Source organism: Poecilia reticulata, linkage group LG8, assembly GCF_000633615.1.
Source record: "Poecilia reticulata strain Guanapo linkage group LG8, Guppy_female_1.0+MT, whole genome shotgun sequence".
Classification (NCBI taxonomy): Eukaryota; Metazoa; Chordata; class Actinopteri; order Cyprinodontiformes; family Poeciliidae; genus Poecilia; species Poecilia reticulata.
The window spans coordinates 3,977,940-4,000,692 of record NC_024338.1 but is presented as its reverse complement, the minus strand read 5'-3'; the positions used below and the strand labels follow the sequence as shown (position 1 = coordinate 4,000,692).

At 38.4% G+C, this 22,753-nt stretch overlaps 2 protein-coding genes across 4 annotated transcripts in view; one reads left to right on the top strand and one right to left on the bottom strand.

Moving 5' to 3' along the window:
- dnajc6 (DnaJ (Hsp40) homolog, subfamily C, member 6) overlaps positions 1-22,083 on the top strand; it is a 35,909-nt gene extending 13,826 nt beyond the window's left edge. For 2 of the 3 annotated variants that reach the window (XM_017306308.1, XM_008415211.2), the window contains 16 exons: positions 4,321-4,370; positions 4,639-4,787; positions 6,087-6,209; positions 7,378-7,511; positions 8,325-8,519; positions 8,739-8,856; positions 9,143-9,222; positions 9,355-9,548; positions 11,457-11,822; positions 12,492-12,635; positions 13,060-13,161; positions 13,822-13,959; positions 14,042-14,386; positions 14,891-15,039; positions 15,365-15,541; positions 18,632-22,083. In XM_017306308.1, the coding sequence (XP_017161797.1) occupies positions 4,321-4,370; positions 4,639-4,787; positions 6,087-6,209; positions 7,378-7,511; positions 8,325-8,519; positions 8,739-8,856; positions 9,143-9,222; positions 9,355-9,548; positions 11,457-11,822; positions 12,492-12,635; positions 13,060-13,161; positions 13,822-13,959; positions 14,042-14,386; positions 14,891-15,039; positions 15,365-15,541; positions 18,632-18,736 (2,569 nt within the window). In that variant the 3' untranslated portion in view covers positions 18,737-22,083. The remainder of the gene's footprint in view (positions 1-4,320; positions 4,371-4,638; positions 4,788-6,086; positions 6,210-7,377; positions 7,512-8,324; positions 8,520-8,738; positions 8,857-9,142; positions 9,223-9,354; positions 9,549-11,456; positions 11,823-12,491; positions 12,636-13,059; positions 13,162-13,821; positions 13,960-14,041; positions 14,387-14,890; positions 15,040-15,364; positions 15,542-18,631) is intronic. The other variant, XM_008415213.2, reaches the window with a different exon arrangement.
- Positions 15,548-18,625, bottom strand: LOC108166517 (endogenous retrovirus group MER34 member 1 Env polyprotein-like). The gene has a single exon (XM_017306309.1). It carries the CDS (start codon positions 17,702-17,704, stop codon positions 16,418-16,420), a length of 1,287 nt encoding a protein of 428 aa, XP_017161798.1. The 5' UTR covers positions 17,705-18,625; the 3' UTR covers positions 15,548-16,417.
- Positions 22,084-22,753: the final 670 nt, after the last annotated feature.

Sequence of the window (22,753 nt, the reverse complement as noted above, 5' to 3'; positions counted from 1 at the left end):
TAATGTCAGTTTTGGTCTTCTCTGACCAGAACTACTTTCTTTCATGCCTGCTATGATCCATTCATGACTTGTGGTGATCTTTAATCAGGATTGACTTCGTACTTATTTCATTAACAGCTTTCTTCTTGCCACAGCTCCACAGATTTCTGGAGGGCTTGACGCGACAGGTTTTTTAAACCTGAGCCGTTAAACTCTGCCTCTTCTCTAGGACTACCGTGACAAAACTGATTTACAGTTTTATCATGCTGTTTCTTTTTTCACATTATGGACTCAACCATTTTATGTGAGATGTTCAAACCTTGGGATATTAGTGTTTAAAATTCTCAACAGCTGCATCTCCCTCTGTCTGTGTTCATTGTCATTTGTAATGCTGCTTGTTTACCAATGTTGTAATGTATATGACTTTACACTACATGACTCCTGAAGACAAATGGTTGCACTAGATTTTATTTTGGGGGTTGAGATTAAAGGGGGTTGAATACTAGCTTGCCACATTTTTCTGATTTTTATTAGTAAAAAAGTTTGAAAACCACTTATTGGTTTCCTTCCTCTTCATAGATATACACTATTTTGTGTTGTTATATTGTATAATGTCCCAACAGAAAACAAACAGTGTGCAGTTGCAACATGACAAAAGGTTGGGAGTCACTACACAAATATACACAGCAATTCAAAACATTTCTGTGAAGTAAATGTTACAGAAATGTGAACATTGTTTCATGAAAGGCATCAAAATCTAAACTGTAAATTTAAACATGTTTCAAAATAGGAATATTGTTCTTGTACTTTCCAGAATTGTAATATTTGTATGAAATTAAGGAAGATAGTATCAACAACTGGATTATTACTGGACTGCATGAATAGTATTTGTTTTTGGTAGTAAATCCTCAAAGAGTTGACACTCAGTTTTAATTTCCCTTGGCTGTGTGCTGAAGATGTGTATTTTTAGAAGAAATTTCCCTTTGAATTCTGACTGAAAAGACATTCACTGGGAGGATCCATTCTCAGCATGCCATTTTTTTTAAACCAAACTGTTTTGACAAAAAATGACATATTCTGAAATAATCCAAGTCATTATATTGCTGCCTGTCTCCAGCAGTCATTGGGCGAACGGCAGGGTAGACCCTGGACTGATGAATATTTAAACAAGTCTGAGAAAGCTAAACTAATCTGCACATTAAATATTCCTGTTCATATTTAAGCTGCACTGTGGGGACCTGTTTGAGACTCTTTCATAGTCCATCTCCAAGCCAAAAATCAATAATAAAAACAAAGACGGTATCTGACTGTCTGAATCTGAGTCCTCTTCTTCTTTTTGCCCTGGATGCTCATCTTTATGAATGACCTGCTGGCATCCAGGGTACTTCTTGGCAGTGCTTTTTATTTTTCAGTTTCTTCATGACAGCTGGCAAACGTATTGCTGCATTAGCTTCTCCCTTTGGTAACTGCTTTGCATTGCAAGCCATTAAAATGTAGGATGTTTGCATACTGTTCCTAAAATTTAAATTTATAAAATAATTGGCCATCTTCTACTATGCAGAGTGTTTGTTACACTCCTGTAACATTATTGTGCATCTGCCTTGCTTGTGTACAATATATAACCGATAAATGACCCTTCAACATTGTCTCTCCTCTCATCTTACACTGTGGAGTATCTGTTGTATATGTAATATGATATTTTCTTCTGTATTTCTCATTAGGAATCATAAACCTGTTTTTTTGTTGATTGGCGCTCTATGGGTCAGCGGTGGAGCCGTGGCACCCTGTACAAACGCATTTAGTCGGCAATGCAGCTGAAAACACAGGAAATAAAAAAACTATGCTGAAATGAAATGCAAATGAAATTCAGAAAAGCACAATAAACCATAGCTATTTATATAGCTGACTGCGTCACTAATTTTAGTAAAAGTTTAAAAACCTCTCTCTGGCAAGATATGCCCACACACCTCTGTTAGACATCTATCCTGTTTTTTCATCGTTTGGGATTCTAGAAATATTTTCTAGTCACTGTCTGTCTCAGGTGCTTTTTTTAATTTTTGTACCTCCTCACGAACTCTGCCTGTGCCAATTTGCAAAAATAACATCCCTGCAACTGTTCAGAGAGAAKTCGTGAATAAAGTTAAACTTTTCAGACTGCAGTCCTTACTCCGGCTCTCATTTGACGCCCCAGTGACGCTCTTTAGGTTGCTGTGGACCCGAGTCTCATCTATATTCGAAGCAACACAGCCTCTTTGTTTATGTACCTGCAAGAACAGAGAATCTGCTGTAGACTCAATCTGGGGCAAGTATTAAACAGTGTATGGTATCATTTTGAGGAAACTTAAAATGCGTTGTGATGGAACACATTCATCCCACCAGACAGAAACGCATCAATCTTCCTCCAAATTCATTTAGTTTGAACTTGTTTCTAATCATCCTGGTTTTGTTGTCTTGTTTTTCTTTAACTCGTCCAACATAAACTGTTTGAGTACTTGGGGTTTTCAAAAAAATATTGTAAAACAGATCATTTGAAGCTAAAAATAGAACCGAGTTGACTTGAACCAAGGTTAGTTTTGAAAGAGTGGAGCTGTCTTTTTCTTTTGCACTCCATGTTTTGTAAATAGAAATTGGGTCACAGACTCGGAGTGCAAATATTCAAACAGTGTTTAGTTGTTGACGCATCACACTTGCAACAAAAAAACCCCAAAAAAACAACAAAAACAGACATTTTTGGAGCGGAGTAGAATGAAGGAACCCAGATCAAACATGGGATCTAACCCACTCTGTCTGAATTTGTGTTTTTCATCACTCTTTATAAGCAGCTTTCCAAATGTGCAATTTGTTCTAAAACTGTTTCATGCTCCAATGTTTACTTCCTAATCGTAAAATACAAATTACAACTGCTGTATGAGTGGAATCATTTTTCAAATGGTGTCTTTGAGAAAGTTCACATCCATCCATCCATCTGTACATACATACATCCATTCATACATACATAGATCCTTCCATCAATTCAGTCTTCCAATCATTTTTCCATTAGTCCATCAAAAAACATGTAATCTTAATGAGAAAAAGTTGAAACTTTGAATATACATCTGAAGTTTGTAAAAAAAAAAGTTTTTAAAAGTGGAAATTCAATAATATAGATCTGAGTGTATAATATGATAATACAGCTTGTCATGACACCATGCAGATGTTTCCACTGGGTCCATCTGTCACAGCCCCATGCAAACAGAGAGGTGTTTGTTCGCAGTCATTCAGCACCACAGGATCTTCTCATTATGCTACAAATGACTCTGATATGCATGTAGTTGGCACTCAAAATTTGCATTACTGTCCTGGTGTCATCTGCTGAAGTTAAAGCTCTATAATTTCAAAGAAATGTCAATCATGTCTCATTCATCATTATTGGGACCATGTTGTTTACTGCAATTTCTCTAATGCTGCAGTGGTGGATTATCTGTGTGTAAACAGTGGAGCTACTCCCAATTATAAAAAAGAAATCTTACAGTGAAGAACTAAAATGAAAGGCAATTTAAAGGATTCCCTCATGGTGGACCTTTGATGCTGAGTAGCCCGGTCAACTGTTGTAATACTAGAAAAAGTCAACTTTTCTTCTCCCAGACTCACATGTGCCTCTGCTGCTCATAAACCTATACAATCTAAACGTTAAGATTTGAATTTCAGGCAACCCGATGCTCTGACAGTGATCAGCAGAAGCCCAGATAAACCTATTGAATGCTTGAAGTTTAATTCCTGACCTTGTCTTTGCGTACTTGCCAGTTTGTAGATGCGACATTTGACTTCCTCTATGGATTTATGGATGTGATAACCATGTTTTATTATGACCATCTCACACTCAAAGTCTGATCATGCCCAGAAACACAGGAATATGACAACATTTCGTTCAATTATACTGATGATGTAGAATGCAGCAATGTGCAAAATAATTCACACCCCGTTTTTATGTTTTGCAATATTACAACCACAAACTTCAGTGTATTTTATTGGAATGTTATTTGGTAGACCAACACAAACAACAGAATTACTGTGAAAAATAATGGTCTATTGATGAAGAGGAGAACAATACAATTTTAAAAAGTGTTTGCCATGAAAATACATTTATTTTAGGATTTTAAATCGGTTTTCAGGTAAAGAAAGACTTTTGACTCCCTATGAAGATTGTTGTTTTTAACTGCATCACAGGTAGAACTGCATAACGTTTGCAATATTTATATTGCACACACATATATATTGCAATGTCTATGTATATTCGTAATGCATTGTGCAATTCTAATTAGAAGTCTAAAAAATGATTTTAAAGCCTTTTGTCTGTTTCAGGTACACTAAAGGAGAGCTGGACATTGCGTATATTACATCAAGGATCATAGGTAAGATAAAACTGGTTTTTAATTAACTTTCTCTTTGTCTTTGTTCGACCTTCCTTTGTAATAATGATTTACTCAAAGCTTTACATAATCATTAATATGACGATGGAGTGTGGAACGAAGTCAGCGAAAAATGTATTGTGTCTAAACATACATCAACATACCACTGAAAATCATTCTCTAATGGTGACCTTTTTTATATTCTAAGTTTTAACTGTAATTATGCAAAATCCTAAAGTAAAAATGTTCTGAGCATCTCTTTTCCTTCCAGTCATGACGTACCCTGCTGAGTCAGTCCAGATTGGCTACCAAAACCATGTTGAGGACATTCGCTCGTTCCTCGACAGTCGTCATGCCGACCACTACACAGTTTTCAACCTTTCACAACGAAACTACCGTGGCGCCAAATTCTCGAACAGGGTTAGTGTGATTATGTCTCGTAGGTTTAGATGCTTATGTGTTTTGGTTATTGGTTGCTGTGGCACCGAGTTTCTTTGATTATAGTTAGACTCCCACTAAAGAGCAAAATGGCAAAAAGGTGTTACCAAGTGTTTAGTCTACATTTTCTTCCCAAAATTTATGTATAAAATTAAAAATAATAATGAATATGTGTTACTGAAATATAGGACATCCTTGTAACTTGTATTATTTTTGCAGATTATTTCTTAACATGAAACTTTTTTTCTAAACTTGGTAAATATGCTGAAATTAAACACTATTTTTCTACATTTCTCAGTGCATTATTATGCTTCAACTTTTAAATATGAATTTGTGGCAGTGGAGATGTTTTTAATATTTATATTTGTCTTATTTATACTCTGATATATTAATATATTAATATTATATATTGATATACTAATATGTCATATGTTACTAGAATCAAAGGACATGTGACAGAGCATTAGTTTTTTACACATCTGAGGTGAGAACGTCGTCGCCTCCTTTCTTCTGATTTGTGAAACTGATGTGAAGATGACCAGCAAATGACCTGCTGTTACCGGGGTCATGCTTTCTGCCTCCTAAAATGCAGCTGATTCAGATCTTAAAACGGGGAATATTACCTGATTAATACCTGTGCTATTGTCAGAGCACACTTTTAGTTAGATAAATTGAGCTTTATTTGCATAAAGCTGTGCAAGATTCCTAAAAACGGCATTTGTTAATTAAAAAAACTTGATATTTATACTTTCTGTTGCTTCATTGATAGTAATAAGAGAAGATTGTTGATTATTTCTTAAGGTGAATTCACCACAGCATTTTTTCTAAATAACTTGTGTTATAGATGACATCCAAATATGACAACTGAACCATTTTAATGTTTTTCTAGGTTTTTCGCCTCTCTCCATGGAGTCTTTCCTAATGGCATGCAGCACTTTTGCACAGCTGGGTTTGAATTAAAAGTTAAAGCCTATATGGGAGCTCTCTTAATAAAATACTGCCACCCTGCGGCAGATAAAAATCGAAAAGCTGTGGAGCATAAATACTTGTAGCAGATGACTCATCATGGCAACTGTTGTGTTGTTTTGCTCTGTGCTGCAGTTTCTGACCTCCACCTCTCCCTTTTCCTCCCCCCATCTTTTCATTTTCCTAAACTGTTCATTTTCCTTCTGCCTCCCTTTTTGCTTTGCTTGATTTCATCAACCCTTTTTCTCCTTGTCTTCTAATCTCTCTCACTCTTTACTGCTCATTTCACCCCCATTTTGTCAAACCCTTTTCCAGGTGTCAGAGTGCAACTGGCCTTCTCGCCAAGCTCCCAGCCTTCACAACCTGTTTGCTGTGTGCAAGAACATGCACAACTGGCTCAAACAGAACCCAAAGAATGTGTGTGTCATCACCTGTTCGGTAAGATGCTCAAATCTCTTTGTACAACCAGAGCTTCAGATGTAGTTTTGAGTAATACTAAATACAGTTTTTACTTCCATTGTGCACAAAAGTAACTCTAAAAATCACTTTGCACTCTGCTAATTTCTCATACTATCACACACACACTGTGATGTGTTTTGGTTCAGAGTGTGCAAACTGTCTCTGCTCTTACTTAGTGACATTAGAAACACTGGCATGTGGGGGGAGATGTTATTGCCAAACTGCTGTGGTTTGGCAGTGGCTTGGCAAACTTCTCCCTCTTGCATAATCTCCACCGAATTTGTTTCTCTTTGAAAACATTTCCCACTGCTTCCAGTCCCCAAGAGGTTTGTGCTTCACTGCAACCTAAAATAAACTGCAAACAAGTTATACTGGAAAGAAAACAGTCAGGAATTTAAAACATATGTTAATAATGTATTAGGTAGGGATGTAATAATGCATTCAGCTTACAAGATGAAGCAATACAAAAGAGCCAAAACAATAATTTTTTTTTTACATTTTGTTCTATACATATAGATAAAATGTTTCATAATTACAAACTTTCTTAAAGAATCTCTGTCCAGTGTAGATTCAAAATATTTTTGGATTTTTTATTCGAGATAGTCAACACACTCCAGACTCATCAAAAACTGTGAAATAGCCCTTTAACATTGCAACATCAGGAAGGCCAGCTCTGTCTTAGGAGACAGAAGAACTTTAGTTAAAATATGAAAATACAAAGTAGTTTTATAAGAGATCCTTCCACCCATCAGCTGTTAGACTACATAACCAACAACTCTATATTGTTTAACCTTCTTTATTCTAATAAAAAGTTAAACATAAGGTAAGGTAAGGTAAGCTAAGGTAATTTTATTTATATAGCCCATTTTCAGCAACAAGGCAATATTTGTATTGCCTTGTTGCAATACAAATATTGCAACAAGGCAATATTTGTATTGCAAATACAATATTGCAATACAAATTGCAATATTCTACGTTTCTGCTTAAACGTAGAAAAAAAGTGGCTCCAAACGATAGAGATGTACTTCTCTCCTTTCAGACTTCCTGATATCTGCTAAAAGTCTTGCCCTCTCCAAATAAGTAAAAGTCAGTTGTAAGGGGCAATAATTGTGGAAGCTGTCTGAGCATCTGCTTTGTGTGCACACAGGATGGCCGCGCTCCCTCCGGCGTTTTGGTCTGTGCCATGTTCTGCTTCTGCCACCTCTTCAGTCACCCACTTCCTGCCATGCAGCTGCTCAGCGCCAAGAGACCAGGATCCGGACTCTGGCCCTCACACCGCAGGTTTGGACCCATGAGCTCTGAGACAGATTCTTTTTCACACAATTTAAGTTTGTTCCCCGACCATTTTGAAAGGAATGTTTTTGCTGTTGTTTAGGCAAACCTAATCTTTGAATCAGTCAGGAATAACAAGGGAAAGTTATTTCTACACTCAAGCAAAAAGTTTGATGTTTATCCCATCATAAAAACACATTTCCCTTCAGACCATGGCTGAATACCTGATGTATGGTAGATATGAAATGTTCAAACCTTTCGGCTGCGGTAACATCAGTTGAAGGATAATCCATCTCTCAGGTCCAGTCTTGCTGGGTTTTATTCCGACACTGTTCTTCTGTTGGTAAATTTGTATAAATAACAAGATCAACAAAAAGTTAAGTTGTTTCAGCAAAACTCAATTGCTTATTATACATCTTTTATTACCACAGTTTTTCCTTCCACACAATTTTCTATTTTTATTATTGCATATATAACTCTGTATGCAAGGATAAAGGCCGTAGCTTCTTTAGCGTGGCTGTTTTTGCTCAACCTTCTGTATAGATTGTCAATAACTGTCTACCAGAGTGACACCCGAAGGACCAGCTGTTAGCAGTCGCCGCCATTATTGTCTATATAATAACATAATCTTTAAAATAACCAAATGTTATTACACTTTCAGTGTAATAAATCTATTACATGAGTTTCACTTTTAAATTCAGTGGAAGGGTATTGAAAGAGGTCACTGGAATCAAATTATTTAGGAACAAATAATTTGAATGATTCAAAGTTTTTACACTGTAAATCAAACTACATTTTTCTGTAACTTTTATTTCCATACAGGTACATAGGTTATGTATGTAGCATGGTATCAGAGAAGCCCACTCTGCCGCACTCCAAGCCCTTGGTGATCAAAGGCCTCACTATGAGTCCAATCCCCTGTTTCAACAAGCAGCGCAGCGGCTGTCGGCCCTTCTGTGACGTCCTGATTGGAGAGACAAAGATCTTTACCACAGCACAAGAATATGAGAGGATGAGGTAAGAAAAAAAAATTTCTTACTTTCTAACCAAGCTGATAAAAGCATAATGAAATCGTTTTTGGGAGAGTAATGTCATCACATGTAAGTGCTTTTGTGTCGTTGCTAAAAATGTATTTTATTTGACTAAAAATGGTTTTCGTTGTCTAAAAATGTTCATCTATGCTATACTGTACCATCTATACTATCCCCAAACTGTTCCTGGTTCCTACTTCATCAGAGAGCACAGGATCCAGGAGGGGAAAGTTGTTTTCCCCCTCGGTGTGAGTGTTCATGGAGATGTTGTGGTTTCTGTCTACCACATGAGGTCAACAATTGGAGGGCGTCTGCAGGCCAAGGTAATGTTCCTTATATTCCTGCAGCAAGATCTATCATAGGAAACTAATCATAGTAAAGTAAAGGACACTAAGGAGTGTAAAATCTTCATCATGTCTGCTACTTCATCAATCTAATTAGTTGTTAGTTCTGTTTTGTGTTTGTAGGGCTCTGACTGCTTGCAATGACATACAGTAATAACCTTAAACTTATTTGCCTAAAGAGTCTGCAATGACTTTTTAAATTATTCTTGTCTCAACAATGTGGAGCTGGATAAAAATGAATCCTTGTCTTGTTTTTTTTTGTTAGGTGTCCAACACTCAGATCTTCCAGATCCAGTTCCACACTGGCTTTATTGCTCCTGGAACCACCATGTTGAAGTTTAACAAGTGAGAAAGAGGCTTTGTATTTGTTCCACTTCTATAAAATAATCTAGTAGAAAAAAAATCATCATTTTTATTATTTGGAAAAATAAGTGTGACCGCTCATTTCCTTTGCACATGCCGTATAATTCTCCGTAGACCGGAGCTCGATGCCTGTGACTCCCCGGAGAAATATCCTCAACTGTTCCATGTGATCCTTGATATGGAGGTAGAAGGAGTGGACAAGCAGAAAGACTTGACGCCGCCGTGGGAGCAGTTTCCCTGTAAAGACCTGAGTCCCAGTGTGCTCTTCTCCGGCCACCAGGAGCATCAGGACGCATTGGCTATTGCAGGTATTTAATCCATGCTACATGTGGATTAATAACAAAGCTGAGACAATAATTACTCTGGCAACTAATTAATCTGACAACCTTTTAGAGCAGAAAAGTTGAAAATAAGTAAAATGGTAGTGTTTTTAAATTTGAATTTATACAGTATTGTTTGTTCAGAAGCTGCTCTGTGTTTTGAAATATGCTGCACACAGTAAATAAATTGGATTTAGTTGAAAATTTTGTTTCTTCCCTTTTCCCCCCCTAATTTCTAATAATTAGTTTTGTATCATTTGACATGATTTTAGTGCACTTTCAAATGAAGTCATTTGTTTTGACTTTGAAATTACATCAAATTACAAACATTACCCCTGGTACAAAATAAAGCAACCTATCCTATTTTACAAAATCATATGAAAAGATTTGTCTAAAGCTGCAGCTTAAAATAGGCTTGTTGCTAGTGTGCTTCTTTTAGCTTGTGTGTTCAAAAGTTTACTTTTAAAGAAAATTCTTTTATGTTTTTGTCTTTTTCATTTCCATTTCTGTGTCAACTCAACTGTAACATCTGTTCATCTATGAGCAAAAATGCAATAACAACTGGCTTATGTCACTACAGCTAATTAGTACCAATTTCCTATGTTAAGCTAATTTAATGCAAACCTGAATTTGATCCAGAAATGAGTAAAGAATGATTAGATAAAGTCTAAAACAATCTTCCAAAGTATTCTACATTAACTCATTTTCAAAAATTCTACATTTGTTCTTTGCTGTGCACTTTCAACAACATAATATAGTGTCTTCTTGTTTTAACAAAAATAAACTGATGTGGCCAATTTTTGTCCTTGCAAGATGAGATGGAGGGCTTGGATCTGGAGGGTAAGAAGGAAGCAGTTGGTGGATCTATTAAAGGAAACACACAGTGGTCATAGTTAACGAGGGCCTGCTTCAATTCAATCCCACTCATCCAGGAACTAGATTAAAATATCGACACATACATTTTGTGCTAATAGAAACTCTGTTTGGCTCTTTACTTTTATGATGTGCATTGATTGAATTGAAATTAAGCCCATGTTGGTATTAAGTAATATATCACTTTGGTAGAAATGTTCAGCCACCTAGGGACTTAAATGGATAATGAGAAACAGTAAAACCCGTCCACTGAAAGCCTTTGTGACGACAGCAGACAGTATTTTTAGCTTGCATCCAAAGTCAGAAGCCCTGAAACCACATAAGTTCCCTCTAAAAGTCTCCTATGAAAGCAAAAAAAAAAAAAAATCTGTTTGTTTTTCTACCAAGGTGAAATATTGCTCTTGGTTTACAAGACCCAGCTAAAAGCAAATAGATTGAATACATTAAATTTTTCCAAAGTAAAACATGTTGTCTTCCTTTATTAGGTTAGCAGTTAGATAACCCTCAGTCGGTCCCCTTCTTTCCTCTTATCAGAGTATTGGACTTGAGTGGTAACAGGTCCATGATGACGACGTATTCTGGGCATCACACAGGGTTTTCAATGGGACCGAGCAATGGCTCTGCTCTAAGCGGAGGATAGAGCTCCTCATCTTATCTCTAAGACTGAAATCTGCCTCCCTGTGATCCAGCAGCTTAATTCTACAGAAGTAACCTTAAGGGTCCTAAATAAGAATCTCCTCTATAAAACAAACTTTTTCCTACTGTTCAATCAGACCTTTTTGTACAACTGTTTAAGTGCACAGTTGCTTGGAGCAACTATAACCTTTGTAAGCTCCCATTGTTCTCCAGTTTATTTCTGCCTCAGTTCCTCTTAGCCTGCTTTTTGTCTCCGTCTGCTTTGTGTGGAGTTATTCCCCGCGTATCTGCTTCTATCTTGTCCACACGTTGCATTGTCTAACTTGAACAGATTTTTCATAGGGCTTCCTACCTAAAGCGTTTTGTTTCTATCATATCCCACCGAAGAACCAAGTCGGCAACACGGAGAAGGTCGGGCCCATTGTGAGGAGAGCGAGCCCTCCGATGATGAAATGTTGTCGCTGTCGAGCCAGCGAAGCAGCATCAGCGCTGCCTCTCAGAAACCAGAACCCGCAGCTCCAGTTCCTGCCGCACCGGCACCCACTGAGGAAGTGGACCTTCTTGGCCTGAGTGGGGTAGACATCAACCGCTCGTGCCCCTCTTCTCAGCCTGCAGCTGCTGCAGCCACTGACCTCCTGGGAGATTTGTTTGGGTCTCCGCCGCAGCCGGCCAGTGCGCCTTCATCCACTCAGTCCACTCCGCACAAAGTGGCCCCCAATACTGCCTCACCGGGTCCGTCCCCTGCTCCACCAGGTGAAACACTTGAAAATACATTCAACTTAAAAACAAATTTTAGGGAAAAAAAACCTGCATAAAAACCACAGTTATAATTTTTAATTTAGAAATGTTTAGAAAACAGATCTGGATGTAAGGTGAATGTTTTGATTCTGTTGGTAATTTGCCATTAATAACCTTGTTCTTACTTGAACAAAGTAGGAAACTGTGAAGCTTGATTTAACAATTTTCAAAGTCTGAATAAGTTTGAATGAAAAATGTTGTAAGCAAACATTTTTAAGTTACATCCTTTAAATATTTAACATTTTGTCCGGTTTAACATTTTGATAATTTAATTTTTTGACTTAAGAAAACATGAAATGATATACTCGTCTTTTTGTTGGCCCATTGCTCCTCTTGAAAGAGTATTTCAAGCTGAATCCACTAATCTGGTTCAAATACTAATAGAATTTTTGGATGATTCAAAATTTATTTGGTTTATCTAGTTTAGTTCATCCAGTTGTTCTAACTCTCCTTGACAACATGAAAACGTGAAAAAAGTTTAGTTCTTATAATGTTTTGTTGTTTTTTAAATTACTTATTATTACTTTTAAAAAAAAGTTACTTAAGTCCCAATGGAACAGATTATAACTTTAAAATAATCATTTGTCACAGAATTGGGTTAATGATTGGGGTTGTATCCTGCAGCATTTCATCCTTTTGGAACAGCTCCTATGCCTAAGCCTCAGGAGATGATGGGCTCATTCCTCGGACCAGGTAATGTGGGGCAGCCAGACCCCTTTGTGCATGCTGCTCGTTCTCCATCACCCACCCTGCAGCCTACAAGCCTGGGTAAGGCATGCTTCTGCTGCTTTGCTGCCTTTTTTCACACACAAGTCAGGTTAGGCATGTTTTGAAGTATTGCTGTGTTGATTGAAATGTTATGCATTGTTGGACTGCAACGCCTTTTTTTGTTGCCTCATGCAAGAAATGTGGTTTCATTAGTTATGCATTTATGTTCTGCACTAAATAGTTTGCATGATTACTTACAGTTCATACATATTTAACTATTTTGTTTCCAGCACATTCCATTCTGCATAACAACTCGACCTGAATGTATTTACATTTTGTGATATTGCTAATTATTAAATGAGATTACAAAAAAACAAAAAAAATGTGTGCAAAAGCCTTATAGCAACACATGTCATTTGAATCATTTTGTATTCTGGGTTCACTGTGTGCTCTTTCTACTGCCAACCTTTATGTGACCACACAGGCAGAAGCTCCCCTGTCCCACCCGCCACACCTACCGTCAACATTCAGCAGCAAAATGCCATGGGAGGTTGGGACTGGAACAGACCTGCCACCACAAGCACAGGTACACACACAACCACTCAGGCAACTAGCATATATATGCACTGAGACATTTGTCTACATTTACATGTGACATCATGCTGAATTAGTGGGAAGTGTGCCTCTAAATATGTGAATTAAAGCTGGAGCAGATGGCTTTTCAATCTCAAAGAGCAGCACTGTTTGCTGCCACCTGTTGAAAGCGTAATTGTGGCGTAGACTGTCTGCTGAAAAGATCTGGAATGTCGATCCTTTTTTGTTGAGGATTTTAATATTTCTCCAAACTGTACACTAAGCTGTCTGTTTAGTAAATCAGTCTGGGGATCTTTGCTCTTCTTTTATTTTAAATAATAAATCACTCACTGGTCTAGAAGTAGTATCACAACATGCTTCCTGAAGTCAGATGTTGAACAAGTACAGGACAGTGGATTTCTGTTAATTCAACTATTTTTTTTCCCTCATTAATTACTTCCACAATTCCTGTGCATGAGTCTGAGAAGAAGAGATATGCAATCTGAGAAAAAACATTTGCAAAATATTTTCATCTGCTGGATTTGATTGGCATGTTTGAATCTGCATCGTTCAGTGCAACCTAAGAAGTGGGAGGGAATTAAGTTTGCACAGCTTCATGAATTCTCTCCTGAATTCTTTTTTTTAATTTTTTTTTTACAAATTTCTGATGTAGGGGGAGGTTTTGGTATCGGCAGTCGATCAGCCACTACCAGTCCCACAGGTTCAGTCCACAGCACTCCCACCCACCAAACTAAGCCAAACACCTTGGATCCATTCGCCGACATCGCAAACCTGTCTGGAAACCTTGGAGGTCTGACGCCAAAGATTTGCCTTAAATTTTTTGTCACATTTTATACTGGCCACTTTACCACCATTTCTGTCTTTACCCTCAGGTGCTTCTGGATTTTCCAGCAAACCCACCACTCCAACAGGAACAACTCCATCCTTCCCACCAATGGGTTCCCCGTCCCGGCCGCAGCCGTCCCCCCAGCACACAGGAGGCTGGCAGCCCCACACGGGAGCCAACTTCTCCTCCTGGCAGCCCAGCGCCGGAGGTGGCGGAGGCGGCGGAGGCTGGCAAGCCCAAGGACAGGGTCCGACTGCCCAACCAAAGCCCAGCCCCAGCCACACCTCCATTCCTCACACATCGCCTCAGAATCGACCCAACTACAATGTTAGCTTCTCGGCAATGGGAGGAGGCTCTCCGAGCGCGGGGGGCAAACCAAAGGCGGGAACGGGTAAATAAATCATGTTGACTCTTGAGCTGTACACGGTGTTGTTGGAGTGAGAGGTTGTACTTAAAGATTTATTTCTAGAAAACCTTCAAAAATATAAGTTATAAAGGGTTTCGCTTGAAATGCAAAACAAAACGAAGCTGACAAAGAACTTTTCACCAGCTGGCATTTAAAATACATTTGACTGCTCTGTGTTATAATTACGAACACTGAGCCCTGTGGTACTCACAAAGTAAATAAGGTCTGTAACGAAAATGTATAATTATCCACTACCAGTCCCACAGGTTCACTCCACCTGACATGAGTGTTATTTTTAAGTGTATTTTGACAGTCAATAATTGTAATAAACTGAGATATGTTAGTCTTTGTGATGTTTTTAACATCTAGACTTCAGAGTTTTAATTGAGTAAGATTCATATTTTTTACTTCTGGTTACTATATGACAACAGGTTGTGTTATTGTAAATGCAGGTGTTTAAAAACTTTATTCCATGCTTTTGTGTTCCAGGTTGTAAGCCCAGAGCCTCGGATGCTAACTTTGATGACCTGCTGTCCGGTCAGGGATTTGCAGGGACCAAAGAGAAAAAAGGCCCCAGGACAATAGCAGAGATGAGGAAGGAGGAAATGGCCAAAGAGATGGACCCAGAGAAAATTAAGGTACAAACACCAACAAAAATAAAATTATTCTTACGCCATCTTATTTCCTTTAATGTCTGATATGTTTAAATCCATTAACTTAGAAGTGAGTTAGTTGGTAAGTTTACAAAGCATTTGGCTGTCAGAGCCTCCGAGTTTTTTCCAGAATTAATGAAGCAGTCAGTGTTGGTTTTCTGCTGCCAAACTTTGGTTCATCTAATTACTCCTTTTGAGATCCACCAGAGCCAGAACTGCTGAAAGAGGTTTTGTTAATAATTGTTTCAAATGTGGTCCTTACTGGCCAATGGCGCCTCCGTCTCTGCACTCCCTCCAACTTGTGACCCAGATTTTGGACTGGATCGAGGGGAAGGAGCGTAACATCCGCGCCCTGCTGTCCACCATGCACACGGTGCTTTGGGAGGGGGAGACACGCTGGAAGCCAGTGGGCATGGCTGACCTGGTTACCCCGGAACAGGTCAAGAAGGTTTACCGCAAAGCAGTGCTGGTTGTTCACCCTGATAAGGTGAGGAACATGATTAACAGGAAAGACCCTGTGTGTACATGAAAACCTTTTAAAATTTAGCTTAGGTCAAATTGTTTTCCTGTTGAGCTGTTTTACAATAATGTCTTATTTTGGATCTATGAAAAAAAAAAACAACTTTTACTTTCTTTATATAAAATCAAGTTGAACTTTGGTCCTTTTTCAGCTTGATTTAATAAGACATGGCAAAATGAAGTGTTTGCATATTTTACCAAAAGTCTTCTAATTGTAGATTTACTGCAAAGTGGTTATTTTTGCCAATTAAAACATACAATTTATTAGTTTTTTATACTAACAGCCAATTTTGCAAAGAAAAGTGGACATAGAATCATAATTTCATGGTGATATATGTTAATTTAGAAAAAAGTAAAATCAATTATTTCCATGTCCAGCAGAAAAAGCAACTTTAATTTGAAGGTGTATTGCCAGTGGATTTTTATTAATATGTAATTTGCTGTTTTTCCGCTCTCTGCCTTGTACCTTGCTAAATATTTTATTGTGGACGACATTTTTCATATTTTACATAATTAAAATACATACAGGAACCCATCAGAAAACCTGACTGTGACAAGTCAACTAAATACAAAAAGTAAAGCAATATAAGTGTTGCAACTAAATTGCTATATACTTCAATCTTAATACAAAAGTGTAAATATTGAAAAGTCACATGTTTAATTGTGATATTTATTAAACATCTTAAATAATTCAGTTTTTCAGGATTATGTCTCTAAACCTCAGAAGCAGAGGCCCCATCACGCCCTGTGTGCAAGAGGGAGGAGTTACATTGATACTAAATATTTGACAAATTACCAGTTATTTCTTTTCACAAGACAGTGAGAATTTTATTATCCTTTTCCTTTACCTGCACAAGAATTTTTTCATACATGACACAAAGAGCGACAACACGACGATGCAAACAACCACAACAAGAAGTACCTGAATGACATTATGGCTGAGGGATTCAAAGACTTGTTTTAAAAAGTCAAACATGGAGCTTCCTTCCTGATGAACGGATTTCGCTGTTTCTTGAAGGTGGTTGACTATTTCATGGATTGTGATGTTGTAATCAGGAACAAAAGTGCAGCATTCAGATCCGATGACGGCACAAGTTCCTCCCTGAGCGGCTAAGAGAAAGTCCAGGGCGGCTCGGTTCTGCAAAGCTAGAAGTCTAACGGAGGCGAGCTCATTCGACATGAGTGTGAGGGCCTTACCAGTTTCGTTAGCTATCACTTCTACAGCCTTGGACAGAGCAGCAATCTGATCTAAAGCAGACATGACTCCGTAAAAAGGAAGAAGTGTGCCAAGAGCATTTTTAAAAGGCGACTGATTGTGTGTTCCGAGAAAATCGGAAATTCCACGCCGTGCTCGCTTGAGAAAAGTTTTCTGCGGCAGGGAGTGCGTCACCCTCATTGCTGGGACCACGTATCCCAGGCCACAGCGTCCATTGTAGTCCACCGGAAGATAGGGGTAAGCGAGGGTCCCACACACCCAGTACATGCCAACAGGAGAGGAGACAGAGCAGGTGGCTGTGCGGTAGGCCAAAGCATTCATGTGAGTCGCTCCTGCTGCATCCAGACACTGATGGGGAGCGGCATTAAAAGCTTTCCAGTCAATTTCACTTTGTCCTGAGCCCCACTTAAACGTGCGAAGGCAGTCCGATTGTCCCACTGGAACATGGCCATTGTTCTCCAAACACCAAGTGAACCTCTGAGGGAGGACAAAGATGGGAACCGGTTTGGGGGTTTGGAGACATCTGTTGCAGTTTCCACGTCCTCTCGCACAGTCAAGTGGTCTCATTTTCAAACTCGGGCAGTCGGGGTGAGAATAGGAGCTGGGCTGATGAATATGCATCAGGTGGCACGTGTCGCAGTCCGAGGCGGGCAGGACCATGAGAGGTAAACCCTCGCCAGCTGTGTAGGGCATCAGGCCGCAGACGTAGCAGCTGGAGTTTGGGCGCAGGTGGTTGGCCACTTGCCACGCCATGGTCAGGAAAATGTTTCTGTCGTCTCTTTTTACGTCTGGGAATTTTATGTGCTGGAGAGCTCTGGTGGGGGTTACCACCAGCATCAGTATCAGCAGCTCAAAGAAAAAAGACATTTTTGTTGTGGAAGCAAAAGTCCTTCTCTGTATCTTGAAAATTTTCATATAAAAGCAAGAACCTGGAGAAAGTCTTGAGTGCCACCAAAAAAAGACAGATGATACCTGCAAGATAAAAAAAGAACAATTCACAGTTGGACTCTTGGAATAAACTGAGTTACATCTTAGGAATAAACAAAGTAAATGTACAGAAATTTGTCTTTACCTGCAGAGTCAGTCAGGATTTCTATCTTTGTTTCTGAAGCAACTGTTCCAACATGCTTGCATCGAGGAGAAAATGCAATACCTGCCTATATCTTATCTGTCCTCTTTTTTTACTGGACGAAAGCAGAAACAAAAGACTAAGAGTTCCCAATCAGAGGGGGGGTAGTGAAGCAGTCACAGGACCCCTGATTGATCACTGGAGGAAATCAGGATATCAGGATTGTTCTAAAGGGTTAGTGACTGCTTCAGGCCAGATGGTATGAAAATGTCTGTTATACAACAATAGTTCACAAACCCTTTCTATCATCTACCCACCAATTTTTACAACTGTTTTCCATTGTTTTTGTCATAAATAGAACAACAAAATATAATTATTAGTGCACGGTTAGTTGTGGGATATGTATTTGTTCTATCTATTTATGCGTAGAGGCTAAAATGCCCGAGTTTGTGTGAATTGAAAGAAATTTTAAGATAAACTTATTTTCCAAGCACTGGAATAAATGGGAAAAATATATGAAGCAATATATGCCGGGAATGAATAAGAATGATAATAACACTGTAAATTGGAGTAAATGTAGAACTTATATGTGTAGTAAATCAAGTAAGATGAGGTGATGCTTCCCTGTCTCCCTCATCTTTTAGATTTATCTTGTGTGTCCAAGCTTGCATATTTAATATTAAAGAACCATGTTTGTGTGCCAAAAAAAAGAGAGAAGTACTAATTCAGACTTCAAGATATAACAGCTATATTCCTTTGCTCCTGCTTCACAGGCAACAGGACAACCTTATGAACAATATGCCAAGATGATTTTCATGGAACTGAACGATGCCTGGTCAGAATTTGACAGCCAAGGACAAAAGCCTCTCTACTCCTAAAAGCAAGTGAAAAGAAGTGAGCAACGTCAAGATGGTCCTTCCAGTTCTGTGTTCTAACCCCTAAAAGTGTCACCACCTCTGAAATGACTCACCATGTAACATCATCTGCCTTTATACCTGCGCTTTCAGTCAGATTGCTCCTTTTGCCCAAAACTCCTAACATCGGTGACGGCAATAGACGACCAAACAGACAAAAGAAGCGCTGCTGAATACAGACGTATGCTCTCTGTACATACAGTATGTGGTGCAACAGCGACAAAGCTCACTGACCCCTTCCCTGACCCCTCAGATCAGCTCAATCAAACCAACAGAGACGTCTGGGACACAGAGCTGTTTGGAAACAGGATACCGCAGGATAAGAGAAAAACAAATCAGGGAGCACCTAACGTTCAGCAAACATTTCATCGACTGCTCATTGTCAGAGCTACAGAAATAGCAGATACTCTTACTATAAGGCACAACAAGCATTTATATGCATTTATGTTAGCTAGAATGTAGAGTTTGCTCTTTGATCTGTGTGAAAATGCATTCAGGGTCCATAGGATGGGTAAATTAAAAGGCAGCAACATCAAGTTACTGTAAAATTATCTGAAGGTAGGTTTTTATTCCACCAAACATTTTTTGTTCTTTGAAATACCATCAATATGTGTTCAGCAGAATTAAGATTTGATGAGATTTCTTTTTTGTTTTTTTTTATCACTTTTGCCTTGTCAAGTTAATGTGGTGTAAAGACATTCCTGGAGGATGTGTTGATGCCATTCTTTATTTCATGATGGTGTTCCCAGGTAAAACTGTGAGCGGACTAGAGAGAACCCCATCCATGAATGCTTTACCTGAAGCAGCTACCATCATGTCTTTTTGGAAAAAGTTACTTTTCCAGATGTCTAAAGCAGTTTGAAATGAGGCTTCAGTCGATAAGATAACTTTACTTAATTCCTCCAGTCCATTCCTGGTACTTCATGTAAAATGTTGGTCTCTCCTTGATGTTTGCGTTCGCCTCACATGCGAAAACACCAACACATCCCTGCTGCCATCCCTGAGTAAGCTCCGCACTCATGGTAATTTCTCCATGAATTTTTTGATGATTTGACACATTGTTTGTTTGTGTGCATTCTTAATATGTGAGGCTGTTCACATGCAAACCAATAATGATGGCCTGTGTTTCCGTGGAGATGATAATGACTGGCAAAATAAGATTTAGAGCAACACTCACTTTTAAAGCAACTATTGTGTTTTTCTAATTCAACCAGAGAGCCGTCAGCTGGTCCTTGTTAACACTTTGCTCTGAGCTGATTGTAAAATCACTGAATCATTTTTGTGGCAGAACTAAAACACATCATGAGTTTGTTATTTTGTATTATTATTAAATTTGCAGTAATTGGTTTTAATCTAATAAGAAGCAACTTAAAGACAGTAGCTGTCTACTTAGTGAAAACTACTTCTCTGAGCTTTTTGTCTTTGATTCCTGATGAGCTTTCATTTCTGCTAATTACATGATAATAGGTGTGTATGTTTAAAATAATTGGTTCTTAGATCAAAAAATGTGAAAAGAAATAACACTTTTTTCTGACTACTGATTCTTTCTGTAAGCTGGGATTTGTAAATTGTAGGACTGTAAAGCACCTCATGCATAGCCTCATAAAGTAATATCAATTTGCAATTGAAAACCTGTGAAAGCACAAACATTTTAATGTACTTAAAAAAGCAGCTGATGCACATGTTTGATCAAATTACAAAGCAATACGCCTGAATGACATAAATACATCTGTATGTTTGCTAAATGACTTGTGCAACAATTAATCTTAGTTTTATAGATTAATCATATCAGCCAGGCTGTTTGAGTTCAGTTTGTCTTCAGCCAGACGGGTAAAATTTGCTGATATCATCACAACACATATTTGTTCCACTAAACTGATAATCCCACACAATGACTGCATTTACCTAGAAAAGGCCATGTGAGCAACCAGACGTTAATCAGGAGAAAGAAGCAAACCTAAATAGATTTTATCAAATAAATCTTGATTTATTACACCATCAGTCAAAAAATTAAAGCAAAGATGTAAAACATTTGACACATTTTTGTTTATTTCGTTCATTATTTTGATATTACTCCATCACCTCTTGAAATTTGATTTTACCCTTAATAACTCTTGTCTTAAAAATAACGAGGAACTGAACTTTAAAAATTTTATGTTTTCACTTCGTATGTGTTGTTTACTTTGATGAGATATTTGTTTCCATTTTGCACAGTTTCATATCAACAGTAAAGTACAGGAGGCTTGACTTAGGGAAGTGTTTGAAATGGTTTCATTCCAACCTAACTTGTGTGAGCTTTGTTCCATTAACATCTGCTACAATTGTTCTTCAGTTTGTTTTGGAGCTAATTGTACTTATGACACTGTTTCCTCATATGGAAATTGTTTAATAATTATAATAACGTCCATGAAAACTTAAAATATTATAAGGCAGATTTAGACCAGGGCAAACCCGAACTTTTGGCCAAACTGAGGTGTGACCAGATGGAGTCGGACGGACACGGCACCACAGAGAAGTTGAGTTGAATTTAGGTCAGGTGTGTTTGGGCTCCAGGAACTGTCTGGATACTCTTGCCATATGAGGCCTGGCGATTTCGCACACCAGGAGAAACCCAGGACCCAATGCACCAGTGTACATTCTTCAACTGATACCTAATGGTCATCTGGTAGAGGTCAGAGTCCCATCAGTGGATCTTCTACAGCCCCGCTCAGCTCTCTAATGACGAGACCAGGAGTCTCCAACCCTAGTCCTCAAGATCTACCGTCCTCCAGGTTTTTAATGAATCAATTCTCTACACACTTGAATGAAATGAATGACTCATTACCAGGCCTTTGCCAAACTTGATTACCATTCTGAAGAGGTAATTCAATCATTTGTTTCAAATGTGTTGGGTCAGGGATCCTTCTAAAACCTGCAGGACAGCAGCTTTCAAGGACTAGGACCGGAGATTCCTGGACTCACTGGCTGTTTCCTGAAATCATCTCCATGCTCTTGAGACACAGCAAACTTTTTGTGCTGAGTTTCAACCTCTGCATGGTCCAGTTATTACTTCATTCAACCAGGAGCACAGCAACACTGTTTTTGCATTTGGATTTTACACATTAGAACACTTAACCAATCCAATGAAATGTCAATAAGTTCCTGCACTATTTGACGTTTAACGTTCTGGTTAAAATGTGTTAATATTAGGATTTGGGTTTCTTTGTATTTTCCAGGTAGGGAAGGAAGAACATATGTACTTCAATTCTGATCCCAGATTGAATTTCCTTCTGCGGGTTTTACAGTTTACATTTACAGTCTGACTGTTGCAGAAAAAAAAATCTCTAATGCAGCGCTGCCCAAAGTGGGTCCTCGAGGGCCGCCATCCTGCGTGTTTTAGTTCTCTCCCTGGTTTAACACACCTGGATCAAATAATGGCTCATCAGAAGGCCTAAGAAGAACTGTGACATGCTGAAACGGTTGTGAGTACCAGCAGGAAGAGAACTAAAACATGCTGGATGCCGGGCCTCCAGGACCGACTTTGAGCACCACTGCTTTGTTCATAGTAAAGTTTTGTTTTTGTTTTTTTTTTCCATTTATGCAAAAAAACATTAATTGCAAATGTCTGGAAAAGTATGTTTTTTGACATGCTAAGTGTGGAGGAATTGTTTTGTTTATGTAAAACAAGCTGTAAGTTTTATTTTATTCCCAGGTATAACAACCCGGTAATTGGAAATCATGCAACTGTTTTATGTTGCTCAAAAACACCTGGAAAAACAACAGATGCACCCAAATTAAGCATTACATTTGCGTTCATGTCCTCATAAATAGATACCATTCTTGACACTCATGTTGTCTTGATGTAATTGAGCAGTTAGATGAGAATTATACTGTACTTGGTGCTTTCCAGTCAGTTTCAAATCGCTCAAGATTTCCACTGTAGAATAAACAGCGACTGCAGGGAAGCTTTGCTTCACCCATAGAGAACTTTCATTCAGGAGG